Raw genomic sequence first — 16,424 nt, 5'->3', positions numbered from 1 at the left:
GAAATGTGATCTGGTTGGAGGTGAGAGCCAGGGTGGTAAGAGTGTGGTATGGAGGGAGGCGAGTGTGGATAAGCAGAAGTATATTTTGAGTCTGTAAGTACAAGGTTAGTGAGTAAGTATGGGTGTGTGATCCTTACAAGCCAAAGGAGCCCTACAGTCTCAGTCCAGTGGGATCTGCCTAGTCATACTGGGAATTGACACTAGGAAATTACTTCCCGGGGGAATCTCCTTAAGTTTGCCTGAGACAAAGGGCATTAGACACCCAGGATGATACGCCCTCTAAAGCTCGGTGAAATGTGTCCAAGACAGTGACTGGCAGGCCAAGGCGACTAGGTCACAGGACCCAGCTACTTTTAGCCATTCCATCTGGGGAACGGAGGTCAAAATGCCCAGGTGGGCCTCAAATCTGGTTTGATGCATTCTGAGCCTGGTTCAGTTCGTTTCTGGTGTCCCGCTGGCAGAGTCTGGTCAACTCAAGAGATCTGCCAGGCAGGCCCAGCAGGTAGTAAGAGCCTGAGAGAGAAACTGCCAGCGGGACTCTTCGGGAGGGTGAGGTGGACTTTAAAACAACACCCTCTCTCAGGAATCTTGTCAGTGAACAGTATTTCAGAGGAAGCGGACAGAGGAACGACATTTCTTTGTAGTAAGAAACATGTTGCCAGCGGCACTTGCAGTGGGAGCATTTCTCCTAATTTTGAAGATAATCACGCACATGGATAAATCACACTTCAGATTTTCCCAGGACTACACAGGCCCGGGATTTAATTGGGCTACATATGGAATTCAATTATCTCTGACATCTCCGTTCCTCTCCCTGCCCCTTCCCTTCCTCCCGTCGCCCCAGTGCACTTAGCAGAGGAAACGTCCCGAGAGCACAGTGGGTGGAACTGACATAATTCTTCTAAAAACTCCTGGGAAGTTTCTTGAGCCCCAACTTATTAAGAGAGCATGCCAGACACCCGAACTGCGGCCCTGTGGGCTGCATTTCTATCTGGAAAGTGATAGCAGGATTCTCTCTGGCGAAATTGTCCATTCTCTTCCCTGCCGCGTTCTTGGCTCAGTTTCACATAGACACTGACTAGAGAGACGATCCATTACCAAGTTGAGAAAGATTCCTCTTGGGAGTGGAGTCAGGTGAAGCGAAAAAGATTGGAGCCTGGGGGTTTAAAAAAAAAACCTTTCCCAACACGTACTTTCATGCCACGGAGCACAGAGTAATTTGCGCCCTGGCCTTCTGCTGTGCCTGCCGATCATCAGACAGGCTGCTCTGCTGAATCCAACATGGCCGGCTGTCAGTGGGGGAGGCACCTGCCCAGCCCTGGGAACAAGGGCCTGCCTGGAGCTGAACCCACAGGGGAAACAGTCAAGGTGAGTTAGAAGAATCGGAGTCAATACTTCATACCCAGGAAGAGAGAGCAAAAGCACTCATCCTCCAACTTCCTCTTGTTTTCTCTGATTGCAATGAATTAGTTGCTCTCCAAGAGAGATTTCAAGGTCAAGCTTTCTCCTTTTGAAGTTGTCACAGGAAGATCATTACATCCTTAAAAAGTTACCCCCTGGTCACATCAGGTCCTCGCAGTTCATGGGAAAACGGCTCATTTTGTTTTTGTTACAACGAAATTCTCTTCCATCAAGCATACCTTTTCATTGGCGGAGATACGACAATTCACTGCTGATCCTAAATTGTAGGATGGGCCATTAAATGTACCCCAGCAAAGAAGCATCTCGAAACATTTCATTTTAAAAGTAAAAACCATGAACCTAAATGCGTATCACAAACTTGAGGAGCAGTGAATGCACCCACATGTGACCTCTGCAGTTGTCGGTATTCTTCCTGATACTTTCCGACCTGTGTTCAGTGGTTTCCAAACTCCAGCTCGTTTTCAAGCCCACAGCTCCCAAAAGCATGAGGCTGTGCATTGTCAAAGTGCAAACCCACTTTCCAATTAGGGTTCGTCACCTTAAGTAGAACAGCCACAGCCCCTGACCTAGTTTTTGCTTCTTTACTCTGATGTGTGGAATGTAAGCCATGAAATGAAAATGGAAAACTCGGAACATTTACCTTACCATATAACAACTACTAAAACAGTCATTTTCTAAAAAGAGCACATATAATATACTGAAGTGTTTGCCTTTTTTTTTTTTTTTAAGAAAACAGACAGTGACAATAAAAGGATCCCTCTGTTGAATGAGTGATCTCTGAATAATGATTCCCAACTCTTTTATATTTTTAATTTAAGGCAAAGAAATCCTATAAAAGCCAAATATGCCAAGTGTCTGATTGACAGGTAGGCTGTTCAACCAATCAAAGTGTAATATGCTAATGATATGCTAAGGCCACTCAACCACTCACTATGATGTGCACTGACCACCAGGGGTCAGACAGTCCCACTGGTAAGTTAGCTTGCTGCTGGGGTCCAACCAACCAGGACTGAGCGAGATAGGTGGGACATGCCTTGGAGCCCTCCCTCACCCCTATCTTGCACCGGTGGGGTCCCTTGGCCTGGCCTGTGCCCTCTCGCAATCAGGAATCCCTTGGGGGATGTCAGAGGGCCAGTTTCAGCCCATCCTGCAGCACCCCCTCCCCTCCCAAGCGGCCCCACTGGTGCACAAATCCAAGCATCAGGTCTCTAGTACATGAATATAGTTTTAAAAGTCAAATAATACTGTCTAGTTTAAGGCAAACATGGAGGTCCTTTTCCCTATTTCTTTCCACCTTAGTCTTTTAGCATTTCTTCCAGTATTTACTATGTATGATACTCATAAACATTGTGTTTACACTGACTCACCTCGATTTTTTCCATCTTAGACTTGGCTTCTACTATAAAAGACTAGGATTTACCGCATTTCTAATGCATCTTTCCTTACCCTCTCAATATTACAATTTTTGGTTAGTCAATATTCAGTGTTTGTACTCTGAAGACTATGTATATGCTCTTCCCTGTGGAGACACGTGCCTTCTTTTATTACATTTCTTGCCTGTATAACAATTGTTTTTAGTGAGAAAACGAACTGAATTGTTTTTCCATTCCTTCAGTTCTCTGTTTATTAATCAATAATTCATGCCAAACTCTCTAAAACTATCTAAGGTCCCCCTCAGTATAATCATATTAGGAAATCTTTCATTTCCATCCTTTCAGGAAACCTCCATGGAGCCCCCTGAGCTCTGGGCCACACTGGATGGGCTGCTGCCTTGACCTGCCTTTCAGCGGTCATGTGGGATCTCTGACCTCATCACCCCAGGAAGTCCCTTTGTCTATTTCCCATGTTGGATCCCATTTCTCAGATCTTGCATCTTCTGCCTTGATTTGCGCTCTCATTTGGAGGGAACAATTGCCTAGTAGCTTCCTGAGAAAGGGTGTAGGGAGGGACATTTTCTGAGACATATCTGAAAACATCTTTTTTCCACCCTCACACTTAATTGGAAATTAGACTGCATGTAGGTCTCCCAGTTTTTTGAGAAGTCCAACACCATTGTGATTCCTGATCATTTGTAAACCTGCTTTTACTTTCCTGAAAGCTTGCAGGATCTTCTCTTTCCACAGTTTTCTGAAATGTCTGTGGGTCTTTTTATTTCATTGTTCTAGGTACCCAGTGGAACCTTTTAATTGGGGAAATCTCATGTCATTTGGTTCTAGGAAATAATCTTTCATAATGTCTCAATTTTATTTATCTACTAGAGAGGCCCAGTGCACAAAATTCGTGCACAGGGTGGGGGGTTTCTTCAGCCCAGCCTGTACCCAATCCAGGACCCCTTGGGGGATGTTCAACTGACAGTTTAGGTCCAATCCCTGGGACAGGACCTAAACCGTCAGTTGGACATCCCTCTCACAATATAGGACCACTGGCTCCTAACTGCTCACTTGCCTGCCTGATCTCCCCTAACTGCCTCTCCTGCCAGTTTGGTCACCCCCAACTGCTTCCCCTGCCGGCCTGGTCACCCCTCACTGTCCCTCTCCTCTCCCCCTCTCCCCCACCAGTCTGGTTGATCAACACAGCCTGCTATTCAGTCATTATTGTGAGGGCATCCTGACCAATTTGCATATTACCCTTTTATTAGTATAGATGTTCCTACTACTTTCATTCCTTTTGCCCTAATTGTTCTTTCTTGAAGATTTCCTCTATTTTATCTTCTACCCTTCCTACTAAAAGATTTTTTAAAGTTAATTTTAAATTTCTGCTGTCATATATTTTAGTTAAAATTTTATTTTAGAAAAAGGCAATCTAATTTAGATAATCATTATCTTTCCTTTCTGAAGACATTGATAAGTGTTTTACTAGTATAGTTTTCTTCTGCTCTGAGCACTGCCTTTATTTCTCCAAGTTCCTTTCTTCATTTGCTTTTTCTGTATCTTTTGTCTTTCATGTTAGAGATGTTCTTCGAATGTCTGGTGATCCTTGGATGTCCATGTCTATTTCACTGTGTGTCCAAAAAAAAAAGCACACGCAGGAACCTTCATTGTGGGGTGATCTGGTAGGGGGCCAGGTGCTATGTGTGGGAACCCCCAAACATGAGTGTCTGTAGGTATATTCTCCTGGGTCTGTTTCCTCAGAGAGGAGTATTCTCGTCTGCTGCTGGACTGTGGGGCCGCGTGGGTTCTAAGCTTGACAGCTAAGAACTCTGAGGCAGTCTGAGTCTCGCAGCTCAGCAGGCGTGTGTTCTTTAAGGCTCTTCATCCATTTTCAGCTTCGACTAGTGACCCCACTTGCGGTGCTTCTCTGACTCACTTTCCCCTCACAGTGCCTCCCATCTTCTGTGGACAGGAGGAGGAGAGGTAACCTGCCCACATGAGCTGGACAAGGGATCTAACCTCTCCTAATGACAGACTTTCAAACACAGCTGTTTTCCCAGCCATACTCCTGCCATCTGAGGTGTCTGGTGTCTTGAATTCCCAAGCCTTTCTTAGAGTCCATAGCAAAATCCCTACAGCCACTCAGCAGAGGAAACAGAAACCTATCCGTTATGTCTCAGGATGGATCAGGCTCTGCTCTGGTAACAAACCACTAACCTTCCCCCTCTCACCCCTCCCCCACGTTGACTCCTCTCTCACACTGCCCATTCGCAGGGTCAGCAGGGATCCCAGCTCGTCAGGGTCACTCAGGACCCAGGCTGATAGAGGCTCTGAGTCTTGTGACCTGAGGCTTCAAGGGTAGAGCTCTGCTCACTGCTCCTATTTCATGGGCCAGGCCTAACATCTAGGGAACAAATGTACACATATAATACCTTAATAAAAAAATAATAAAAAAGGAAGGATGGTACAGTCCTCCCTGTGCTCCGCAGAAGAGGACAACTGGAAATACTGGGGAGCACCAATGTTCCCAAATTTTGTTGTTCTCAGCTGCTGCTGTTTCCTCTGCCTCATGGTGCTTGTGGTTTTACATATTTTTATTATTTTACTACCATTTTAGTGTAGCTTTAAGAGGGATCGGAATTAAACACGATTTCAAGCTGCAAAACACACCAAAGTATCCAACACCATCCAATTAGTACTGTGCACTGCTACCCCCCATCTCTCTGATCCTACCAGGACTCTGTTCTCTCCTTTGTTGCCTAGAAAGAGATGGCTAGGCGGTGGAACTTTTCAGAACTGGGCATTCATTAATGACATTTTTCAAGAAGGGCGTTGGGATGCAGTTTTCAAACACATAGCTGGAACAGAGAAAGTCTTTACCAGAAGCAAAGGATTAATACGTATTTTTTAAATTTTCAGCAAACAATTATTCTCCCTCAGTGCGGAGCATCTCCTATGTGTTCAGTAAGTTCTCACTAATGAGCAGTCCTCTCTTTGCATCTGTACAGGTCATCGGCAAGCACATGCCAGCTTGTGCCAAGTGAAGAGGAAAATGCTCAAGTTCCTAGGGAATTAAAAGTCCCGTTAAACGCAGCTTGAGCTATCAGCAGTTATCTCTGACAAATGGTAATACAGGTGTTTTTCCATGGGCTTCAGTAGCTTCTGGTCATGCCAATTGGAGAAGGCACTGCTTTTGGAATAAGAATTGCAGGGCCACTTCCCCAGGTCTGCTGTCCATAACCACAGCAGGGCGGCCCTTTCTGTTAAAACCGCACCCGTGCTAATGAAAGGTAGTCAAGTCTCAAACCCACCGCTATTATATGGGGAAACTGCCCAGAGAATACTTTTCTTGAAATTTAAGTAAATGATTCTTAATCTTTTATATGCTTAAGAACCGCAGGGAGAATTTACAAAACGATATAATACCAAGTCAGAAAACAAGCAAAAACCCCAAATCCCAGCTCACTGGGCTCCACTTAGGTAATCTGGTTTGGAAGGGAAAGGCAGTGATTTAACAAGTACCTCCTGGACAGACGTCAGACCACACTGCTTTTAATAGTGCCCCCCATTTTCTACCTGGAATGAGTATGCAGTAAATATTTCTTTCTTTCTTTTTTTTAAATTAAATTATTATCTGTGTACATATTTTACCATTGCAGTAAATATTTCTTAATGCTGAAGAGAAATCAACAGGATGTGTATATATCTACACAAATAATATCATCAAAGAAATAGCAAATGAAGGTATTTCCCATAAAAAAAAAAAAAAACATGACAGATGAAGCACAATACACAAATTTAAGTGGCTTACAACTGACTGGTGGGATATTTTAAGGCTCGGGTTTTGGGGTTTGCTTGGTATTAACTACTCATAACCCAGTAAGCCTTACCAACTTCTTAACATCAAGCCTAATTTCTGACAATATGGGTTTCTAAAGCATCACCTGATATTCTATAATTAATTCTACCTTTGGAATGAAGGAGAGGATTAAGTGGTTATCTACCATAATAAAAGTATAACATGCTAATTAGATCAGATGAAGGACATCCTTCTGGACGGCCTTCTGGGCGAAGCCGAAGCATTAGGAGCTGAGGCAGAGGGGCCACCACAGCGGCTGGGGCCTAGCTCCTTGCATCGGGCCTCTAGTCTTAGTAGAGATGAACACAAGGAAGACAGCCCCGGCCCTGCCCGAGTGCAGGCTGTGTGCTGAGGGCTCATCATGAGGCTGCAGGGACAACACGATTTTGCTGGTCATTTTCAGGAGCTGGTGCATGTGGGAGAGCTGAAGGAGGAGGCCAGTATCTGGACTTAACGCTCCTGCAGCTCTTCCCGAGTTTCTAAAAGAAGGTAGAACCCAGCTTCTTGCCAGCTCCCTACTTTTGAAAACCTGCTCCGTTTCCACTTCATCTGCAAAATGCTTGCTGCAGTCCCTCTCTCCTAGCCAAGAGGAACCTGGATATGCTGGAGGTCAAATACATGTCAGCACCCCTGTTTTGAACCTTTCGGATGTGAAGTCTGGAAAATGGTAGAGAGATACAGGACATCATGGAACTAGCTGACGCAATGCTGCCCCCTTGCTGTGGGGTGAGCACGAAGATCTTTTCCTACAGATTCCCAGCCTTCCCTTAAAGGCGCAGGAGACTTAATCAGCGGACAGCAAGTGTTGACTGTTACTGAAAGAGGTGGCATAGCGAACCATACCTCTCTGACCTGCACAGCCCTTTCCGTATAAGTAAAATGAACAGCTTCCAATAATGGTTTCTCACTCCAAAAGGTATCCTGAGAAACAGCCTAGCGCACTCATAACATGAAGAACTAAATGAAATTGAATTTAACCTCCTGACCCTTCTTTTTACTCCAAGCTCCCATTTTAAATGAAATTGCTTAAAAAATGTTCAGGAGAATGGAAAGTGAGTGTCGGAGCAGAAAGGGGATCTTTATAGCTAGGGAGTGGGGCAAAAGTTAGTCTTCTTGGTTTATTTTGAATAGATTGTGACACCCAAGCTTGCCACGTTATCAAATTTCTTAGGTTATTTCAAAAAATGGAAAGTAAAATGTCAACATGGACAGCAATAGCTTTTGGTAGCTCTTCACAAAGAAGCATAATTCGGTTTAAAACCAAAAGCAAGTCTTCTGTGAGGTGAGAAGGACACCCTGGTGCCTTAATTTGAGCACTTGCTGAAAGCCACAGTGAGGAACTGGTGGGTGAAAACTCCTGGCAGGAACGGCCTCCAAAATCTTTCCTCTGAGGAGGCCGCACTCTCTGTGCCAAACCTGCCCGAGGTTGTTTTCAATCAGTGGTTCCCAAACTGTGGTTCTGGGACCAGCGGATCAGCCTCACCTGGGAACTAGTTAGTGACCACGTCGAACTTCACCTGAGCCCTGTGAACAGCAAAAGATAGGGGTCCCCACCAAAGTGTTTTGGAAACAGCTTAGTACGAAGAACTCCTCCTATGACTTAGTTAAGACTCACTCGCAGGTGCCTCCCTGTTTGCTGGTACCTGTGACAAAGTCAGACACAGACCTCCACACTCCCACTCTTTACCTGACAGAAGATCAGCTGAACTCTGGATTCATCAGAACAAGATGCCTGTAAACCAGTCTTTGATTAAGCTTCCCTCCTTTCTCCAGGTCCTTGAACGCTGGCTAGTCAACAACCCCTCAACAACAACCTCTCAGGTTAAACCATTTTCTTATCTGCCATGCTTTCTGCCCACTTCCTCATACCCATCCTTTCCAGCATTGATTACTCTTCCCAATAAAATAAACTCCCTTTTTTCCAAACCCTAGGGTCTCCTGCAGAGCTCCCAGTCAGAGATTACCCTATTGCTAGTTCTACCTCCCACGCCCCCTTTACAATAGTACCTTTCTCCCATTTGCAATACACCTTCCCAGTAAAGGCTTTCCTCATTCAACCAGGAGGACAAATGTTCAGACCCCACCCCAAACCTCTGAATGAGAAAGAAGGCCGGGGAGGGCGTGAGTGGGGGCCGGTGTGCCTAGAAATCCATTTCTGAACCAGGGTTCCTTCCAGGAGCAGGCTGAGAACCACTGGTTCCCAGCAATCCCTCTCAGATCTGATAAGCTCATCTAACACTTGAACTCCCAACCACCTGTGTTTCCCTGGCGCTCATTTAAGTGCAAACTGTTTTGAGGCTTACAGTGGACACATTTTAGCATCTCCACAGACTATTTATTCCCCAGTCATTCCCCCAATGACAAACACGGCCACACTCGTCTCCTCCCGCGGCTGCGCGTACTTACATCTCCATCCCCCGGCCTCTGGTCATCGCAGTCTCTGGTGGGACTAATGTCCTGGCGCATGACCCAGATGGGCTCTTTGGGCTCGTCGGGGGTGTAAGGCGAACGGATGGTCCTGGTTTTCACCTCCTCGATGGCCTCCTTGATGTCCTTGATGGCCAGCGAGATGGCATCCCTCTTCTCCTTACTGTACCGCTGCACGGCCTCGCCCACCACCACGGTGCCCGCCGCCGCCCGCTGCTGCTGCTGCTGCTGCCCAGGCGGGGCCGGCGGCCCGGGGCTGTCGGGGTGGCCGCCGCCGGGGGTGGAGGCGCGCTCCAGGTCCTGCTCGGCCTCCGGCATGTCCTCGGCCGCCTTGTCGAGGCTCTGCGAGCTCATGCTCTGCTTGACCTCGGCCACGATCTGGTCGATGTCCTCCTCCTGCTCGTAGCTGTCCATGCGCGGGTAAGGGGCGAACTCGGCCTCCTTCTCGGGGCTGTCGGACTCGCCGTCCGAGCGCTCGTCGTAGTGGTGCAGCCGCGCGCCCAGAGCCTCCTGGCGGTACGCAGCGGCCTCCGCGTCGTCGCGCGCGTCCAGCTCGGGCGCGTCCCCGATCTCCTCGTACACGTGCTCCTGCAGGCCGCCATAGTCTGCATAGGGCTCGGCGTAGGGCTCGTCCTCGCCGCCGCCGCCGCGGTGGAACAGCCGGTGCGCGTACACGTAGCCCGAGTAGGCCGCGCTCACCGCCTCCTCGTGCTCCCGCGAGTGGAAGTGCAGGTGGTTGGGCAGCAGCGCCAGGCGGTGCGTGGCCTCGGCGTGCTCGGCCTCCGCCTGCTCCGTGTACTCCTCGGCCTCGGGCCGGTACTGCACGGCGTAGGCGCTCTCGTCCTCGGGGTCCGGCGTGCGCTCCGGGTCACCATCGCCGCCGCCATCGCCATCGCCTTCGCCATCGCGGGCCGCTGCGATCACGTCGCCCTCGGCCGTGTCCGTGTGGTTGTGGAAGCCGCTCTCCGTGCTGGCCGAGCGCGCCAGGCACTCCCCGCGCTCCTCTTCCTCCGGAGGAGGAGGAGGAGGTCCCCCGGGCTGGGTGCGGGGGTCCTCGACGGCGGCGAGCGCGCGCGGGGGCCGGCCCACATGGTGCCGCCGCTGCGGCTGCTGCGGCTGCTGCTCTTCCTCCACCTCCGGGCGCTCCAGGTCGGCCTCCACCGACTCGTTCACCTCCCCGCCTGCCGCCTCGTCGGTCACCTCCACCTCCTCCGCGGCCCCCTCCAAGGGGTTCATGGTGGGCGTCGTCGGGGAAGGCTGCGAGAGAGGCTGGGCCGACTCACTGCGCGCTCATGGTGCTTCGCCCGCCTGGAGAGACAAGAGGGGAAAGGAGGGGGCGTTAAGGGGTGAGGGCTGTAAGTCCTTAGCGGAGCACCAAGGTGGCCAGAAACACAGCTGCAATCGATCCCTTCCGAATCTGGGTTAATTAAAAAAAAAAAAGAAGAAGAAGAAGAAAAAAAAAGATTGCAGATGTAAGCTCATTCTGACAGCACCTACTTCGTTTTCTGGGTTTCCCGTAATTTCTAATTACATATCCACTTGTTTAATTGCTTCCTGGCTGCTCGCTCTCCCTCCCCCACCCCTGCGACCGAGGGCCTCCTTCCTGCGCCTTTGTTCTCCAGGAGGCTAACTCTTCAGGTGCCATTTCTGATGCAGATGAATGAGGAGTGCTGCTAACTTGAATGGGCCGACTGACACATTTTTCTATCTATCTGCTAAACCTCTATAACCTAGGATCCTAAGTAACCTTAGAAACGATTCTTTAAATAAATGTCAAAGGGGGGGAAAAAATCTCAATGTTTTGAAGCCATGGCTATCAGTGCAAACAGGCAGCCCATCTGAGGGAGGCCGTCCACCACCGTGGGCTCTCCTCCTGCTATTCCCGGCGGCCACTCCCACGAATGGCTTCATTCTCTGGCCCTCCATCCACTAGGAGAATGGACTCGTTTCCTAGAGCAGTATGTGAATGGCTGTTACACAGGGAACAGAGGCTCCCTGGTCAAATAGGTTTGGGAAATGCTGACTTACTAGTCGAGTTGCCGTTTCGTTGTGAATCTTCAAGGGGATGGAGACACAGGATTCAGCATTTCTCAGTCTTATTCGACTAGGAAACATTTTCTCCCCCTAGAGGCCAGCGCTCTGACAAATACACTTAAAGAGACACGGACTAGCTCACTTCCCCCACACACTCTGGATCTAAAATTCCGTGAGTTACTATTATAGCCAGAACTGGGTAACATGGCCAATCAATCTACCCGTTTCCACCAGAGAACAGGGACTATGGGCTAGGTATAAGAGCGCGATCCGAAAGCAAGTGTGAGTTTCCATTCGGACTTTGATGGATGGTTAATGCTCTGATCAGAAGAGGCAAGTATGAGCGCTGGGGGCCCCCTAGTTAAGTGGCCTCCAGTGAGTGGGTCATGGAAAATACAAAACAGATATTCAACTCAGTACAACACATGGACAAGAACACTACCCATGCTTCCTTTATAAGGACTCTCTGAAAAAGACAACCGATTAAAAACTCTCTTATGTACAAACTAAGTCTGATGGGCACAAAACAAGGGTTCTCAGAGGGATACTAAGCATACCAAACACTCCCATGGGTACTGTTCCTCTGTGGTGGGTCAGCGCTGGGTGGTTAGTGTTAGAAATACAGTAACAACCATCCGAAGCACCTGGATGGCCAACAATTCATGATACTCAACGTATGGAACTGACCAAATCACTCTCTTCAGTGAAAATAGGTTTTTCTATTTTATATGCATTAGAAAGACATTTCAGTTTATTCTACATTATAACTTTATTTGACCAACGAATGGTGCCCTCTCTTAGCACATGTATTGATTCAAAGGAAATGAAATTTCTACGCAAATGCACACACTACATCATAGGAAGGAAAGTTGTAAGAAGTCCATCCTTTGGGGGGGAAATACTGTTACAATAATGCAGTCTGGTAATGGGGAGCTTTATATTCACCGAGTACATTTTCCTTATATCCCCTCCCAAGCCCGCACAGAGTGCTTATATTTCACTTATTGCCATGGTTTCAAGAATAAAGTTTGGGCTGTGGTTTTGCCAACATTTTAATTAATAACAGGTATTTACTTGAGCTTCCCTAGAGCAAACGTTTAAAGACGGAGCTGACACTGGTGATCATGTCCATAGGGAGCACACGAGAGAACTGTTCCCCACATCCTGGCAATTTTTTGGATGGTATCTATAAAAGAATACTAAAGCTGATTTTAAAGAATCCAAAAATATTTAGAGAATCCTATCTAATAAAAGAGTAATATGCAAAATGACTGTTACTCCAACACACAAGATGGCTGTCCCCATGTGGGCACAAGATGGCTGCCACAAGATGGCCAGCAGGGCAAGGCAATTGGAAGGGATCAGGCCTGCAAAGGAGGGCAGTTATCGGTGATCAGGCCAGCAGGGGAGGGCAGTTGGGGGTGATCAAGCCTGCAGGGGAGAGCAGTTAGGGGTGAGCAGGCCAGCAGAGGAGGGAAGCTGGGGGCAACCAGGCCTGAAAGGGAGGGCAGTTGTGGATGACCAAGCCAGCAGGGGAGGACAGTTGGGAGGGACCAGGCCTGCAGGGGAGGGCCATTAGGGCTGACTAGGCTGGCAGGGGAGGGCAGTTAAGGGCAATTAGGCTGGCAGGGGACAGTTAGGCATCAATCAGGCTGGCAGACAGAAGTGGTTAGGGACAATCAGGAAGGTAGGTAGGTGAGCAGTTGGCAGCCAGCAGTCCTGGATTGTGAGAGGGATGTCACAATTTGGCAAGATGAGTTAAAATCTAACTCATGGTCCCAGCCCTCCAGGGCAGACTCTTTAGTAATTATAATACCTGGTGATTAATGTAAAGTAAAAATAGGTTCAAGCTACCAAAGGAGCCTAGAGTTAAAACAACAACAACTGCATCACCTTTGTGAGTCACATAAGTGCTGCTGTTCATACAGGTCCTGCACTTTGTGAGTTCATAAGCATCCTAGGGCCTAAAGCCTACAAGAGGAGTGCCATCATCCAATCAATGTCCTTAATGATGACCCCTGTGCCTCTGGAGGCTGAGAGAGCAGGAGGAGGAGCAGCTGGTCAAAGAAAATTCCTCTGCCTCCACCAATGCTGGCTGACCTGAAGTACACAGGCAAGGCAGCCCCCTCAGCAGGAGTCCCTCCACAACAAGGAGAGGGGGTGGCATCTTTGCTGTAGGGAATTCCCTGAGAGAGGGAATCCAGGCTGCCAGTAGTGAAGCACAGGTGGCTTTCTGACCCCTGGTTCTGGAATGTTCCACAGCTGACTGGAAAAAGGGGGGCAAAGGGTGGGAACGCCACTGCAGTGTACCATTTAGATATAAAACATTCAGCAGTTGAATCCAGGTGTCTAACAATGTTAGCTGAGGTTCGTGTTGGTTTGGAGCTAGTAGGAGGGAAAGCTAAATGACTTTGGTTGGTCTGTCCTTAAGTAGTCACTGATAAGAATTTCCAGGAAATCCTCCCTTTTAACACATTGAGAAGTAGTTTTAGAAGGATCATACTGAAGACAAAATGCAATGTAAAAAAAAAAACACAAAACAAAAGGAATTATACCAGGTGGTGAGGCCGAAGGGTATTGTGTTGGTGGGTGTGGGAGTTCCAGGGTGGAGGTAATGCAGGTGTAGGGGAAAACATGAAGGTAGAGGGCGGAGAAGTGGGAGAAGAAGACTCCCAGCTCTCCTGTCTCCTGAAAAAAACTTGGATGAACATGATTCCATTTATATAAGTATTCATTCTTTTGCATATATTTAAGAAGTACAATTACTTCCCATGGACTTAATGAATGGTCCTCATCTCCTCCCAGTAGAGTTGGAAGGAAAGTCCTATTTCTTGAGACTGCTGCCTATTCTATTCCACCTGCACACATGCTGTTCCAGTCAACAGAACGTCTGCCACCAAGCCATCGGAGGGGGCTGCCCATGACACAGAGACTGTGGTGATATGTTAATTTCCATAGCAATGAACAGTTGGGGTTGCCAAATAAGATTATACCCTGGATGTAGTGTACACACACACACACACAATCTGCATAGGCTAGAATATTAATGGTTCTCGTTTTATTAAAAAAAAAAAAAAAAGGATGACAGCATAAGAACATCCAGATATTCTTATCTATATTCCCTACCCTATAAATATGTTTTCTTTCCAGGAGGTAGATCAATTGAGAAACATCTACAGGGAATCCAGGGGACATCAGGAGGCCCACTCAAATCACCAGTTCTTCTAAACATAGTGCATCTATTAACAAGAAAGAATAACACAGTTCATTACAGCTTAACCTCCTTTGATTCATTTGGAAGTTAAATTCAGTGATACTGGATGGGACCCAACGTGGATACAGAACACACATTACTCCTCCTCAAAATCATTTTCCATTTAGATTGGCTCACACAGTCAGAAAAACCCTCCTCACACAGAACATCTTGCCTCAGCAAAATGGAATTTCATTTCCCCTAATATTCTTTGTGCCTGAAACTGTAAAGCATGGCTTGACAGATAGTATTGGTAATAGTTTCAGAGTAAGTTGAGTACCTGGGCCCAAGGAATGTTGCTGAATGACTAGATGTCAACTTGAGGGAGGGCTCTGTCCTTGACCCTAGCCCACTTGGATGAAGATGTGTGAGCTGGCCATGTTCAGTTTCCCCCTCCAGATCCACTCGGTACCTTCTCCACCTGCTCTGTGCCTCTTTGGGCTGCCTCAGGAGGCAGAGCTTCGGTTTGGGTTTGGCCCAATGGGGAGCTCTGATGGGACATCAGAGAAAGGGAGGAGACTGAGGATGGGATATTTATTCTCCCAGTTCCCTCCCTACAGGATTATCTCGGGCCCTAACCCGGTTTGGCTCCATGGATAGAGTGTTGGCCTGCAGACTCAAGGGGCCCAGGTTTGATTCTGGTCAAGGGCATGTATCATGTTTGTGGGCACATCCCCAATAGGTATGTGTGCGGGGAGTGTGCGGGAGGCAGCTGATTGATGCTTCTTTCTCATCGATGTTTCTAACTCTCTATCCCTCTTCCTTCCTCTCTGTAAAAAAATCAATAAAAAAAAAAAGATTGTCTCAGGCTGGCAATGTCCCTAATCTGGAAGGGATAGCCCCTGTCAAAAGTCCCTCTCTACATGGTTTCACTTGATAGCTCCCTTTCCCCTTCCCCCCACTTCAGGCTTATGAGTATTAGGGGTGGTGGGATCCCACAAGTCCATACCTTTGTAAAGAGTCCTTCTATTCATCTCTTGGCCTCCCTGCATATCACCTAATTCGAGTGCCCCATCTATTTCCTACTGGGATCTTAGCTGATACCAAGAGTGTAATATTCATGTTAGTATACGACAAAGAAATAAATCAATAACTATTTCAATTAAATAAAAGTGCAAAACAAGAAATAGTATAGCAATAGTAAAAATCATGAAGGTGGTGCCCAGACTCTGCTGTCTTCCCAGATCCACTGCACTGCCTCTCCCCAGGCTACACAGCATCCAGGGAACTGATGGAGGAACTCCACACAGGAAGCATAACAGGCAGATAAGCCAGCCTGATTCTGTGTAGCCAAGAGGCATGTGGCCCTTTGGCCGCGAGTTTGACATGCATGCTCTACACCTTTCTTCTTCCCACAGTGAGGCTACTAACCTTCTACTGTCCATCAGCTATAGGCTCAGCCCACTCCCAGGCTCTATGCAATCCCAATGTTAGACCTAGCTTTGCTCCTCCCCCAAGAATTAGGGTCTGGACCCTGATCTTTTATCCTGTGATTTGGGTTGTCCCCCATGGACAGATAGCGCCAATGTTAGCTGCCTCATCACCTTGGATACCCCATTTTCTGGATCACGAATGCCAACAGCTTATCTGAATGGCCACTTGCTGATGGTGGCCTTATCCCTTAAAGATGGTGAATAGCTTGCTGAACGGAACTTTTGTCCATTCATGCAACTGAATTTGCCTTCTGGCCCTGGTCAACTCAGATGAGTGGGTCCTGATTCTTCTCACAGGCTTGGTAGACTCCACACATGTTTCAAGGCCTTTGCTCAAAACACATTGGCCACTCCCTTATTGGAACAGCTCCCAAAGTTAACTTGTGGGATTTTAAGTTACCAGTGAATCATTCTCAATATTCTATAGTCATATTTAGTCATATTTGATGTTTTACCTCAAAGGATTAGCCCCCATTCATATTTACAAGCCTTAGCCATGAATGGTGCTTGATAGTCTTCAGATATCAAATTGATCCTTAAATAAGGTGAGCAGACGTTCCGCTTTTGGTGGGACAGTCCCTATTTTTAACATATTGTCCCGCCTCCCGCGGCATTTTAAAACAGAG

At 47.6% G+C, this 16,424-nt stretch overlaps 1 protein-coding gene across 6 annotated transcripts in view; it reads right to left on the bottom strand.

Moving 5' to 3' along the window:
* Positions 1-16,424, bottom strand: part of APBA1 (amyloid beta precursor protein binding family A member 1) — a 190,445-nt gene that overhangs the window by 52,714 nt on the left and 121,307 nt on the right. For 4 of the 6 annotated variants that reach the window (XM_045580136.1, XM_036433844.2, XM_045580135.1 and 1 more), the window contains exon 2: positions 9,058-10,386. In XM_045580136.1, the coding sequence (XP_045436092.1) occupies positions 9,058-10,314 (1,257 nt within the window). In that variant the 5' untranslated portion in view covers positions 10,315-10,386. Of the gene's footprint in view, positions 1-9,057; positions 10,387-14,238; positions 14,330-16,424 lie in introns of those variants that run through there. The other 2 variants (XM_045580137.1, XM_036433845.2) reach the window with 2 other exon arrangements.

The sequence above is a fragment of the Pipistrellus kuhlii genome, unplaced genomic scaffold (assembly GCF_014108245.1).
Source record: "Pipistrellus kuhlii isolate mPipKuh1 unplaced genomic scaffold, mPipKuh1.p scaffold_m20_p_12, whole genome shotgun sequence".
NCBI lineage: Eukaryota > Metazoa > Chordata > Mammalia > Chiroptera > Vespertilionidae > Pipistrellus > Pipistrellus kuhlii.
This window is presented reverse-complemented; position numbering and strand designations above follow the sequence as displayed.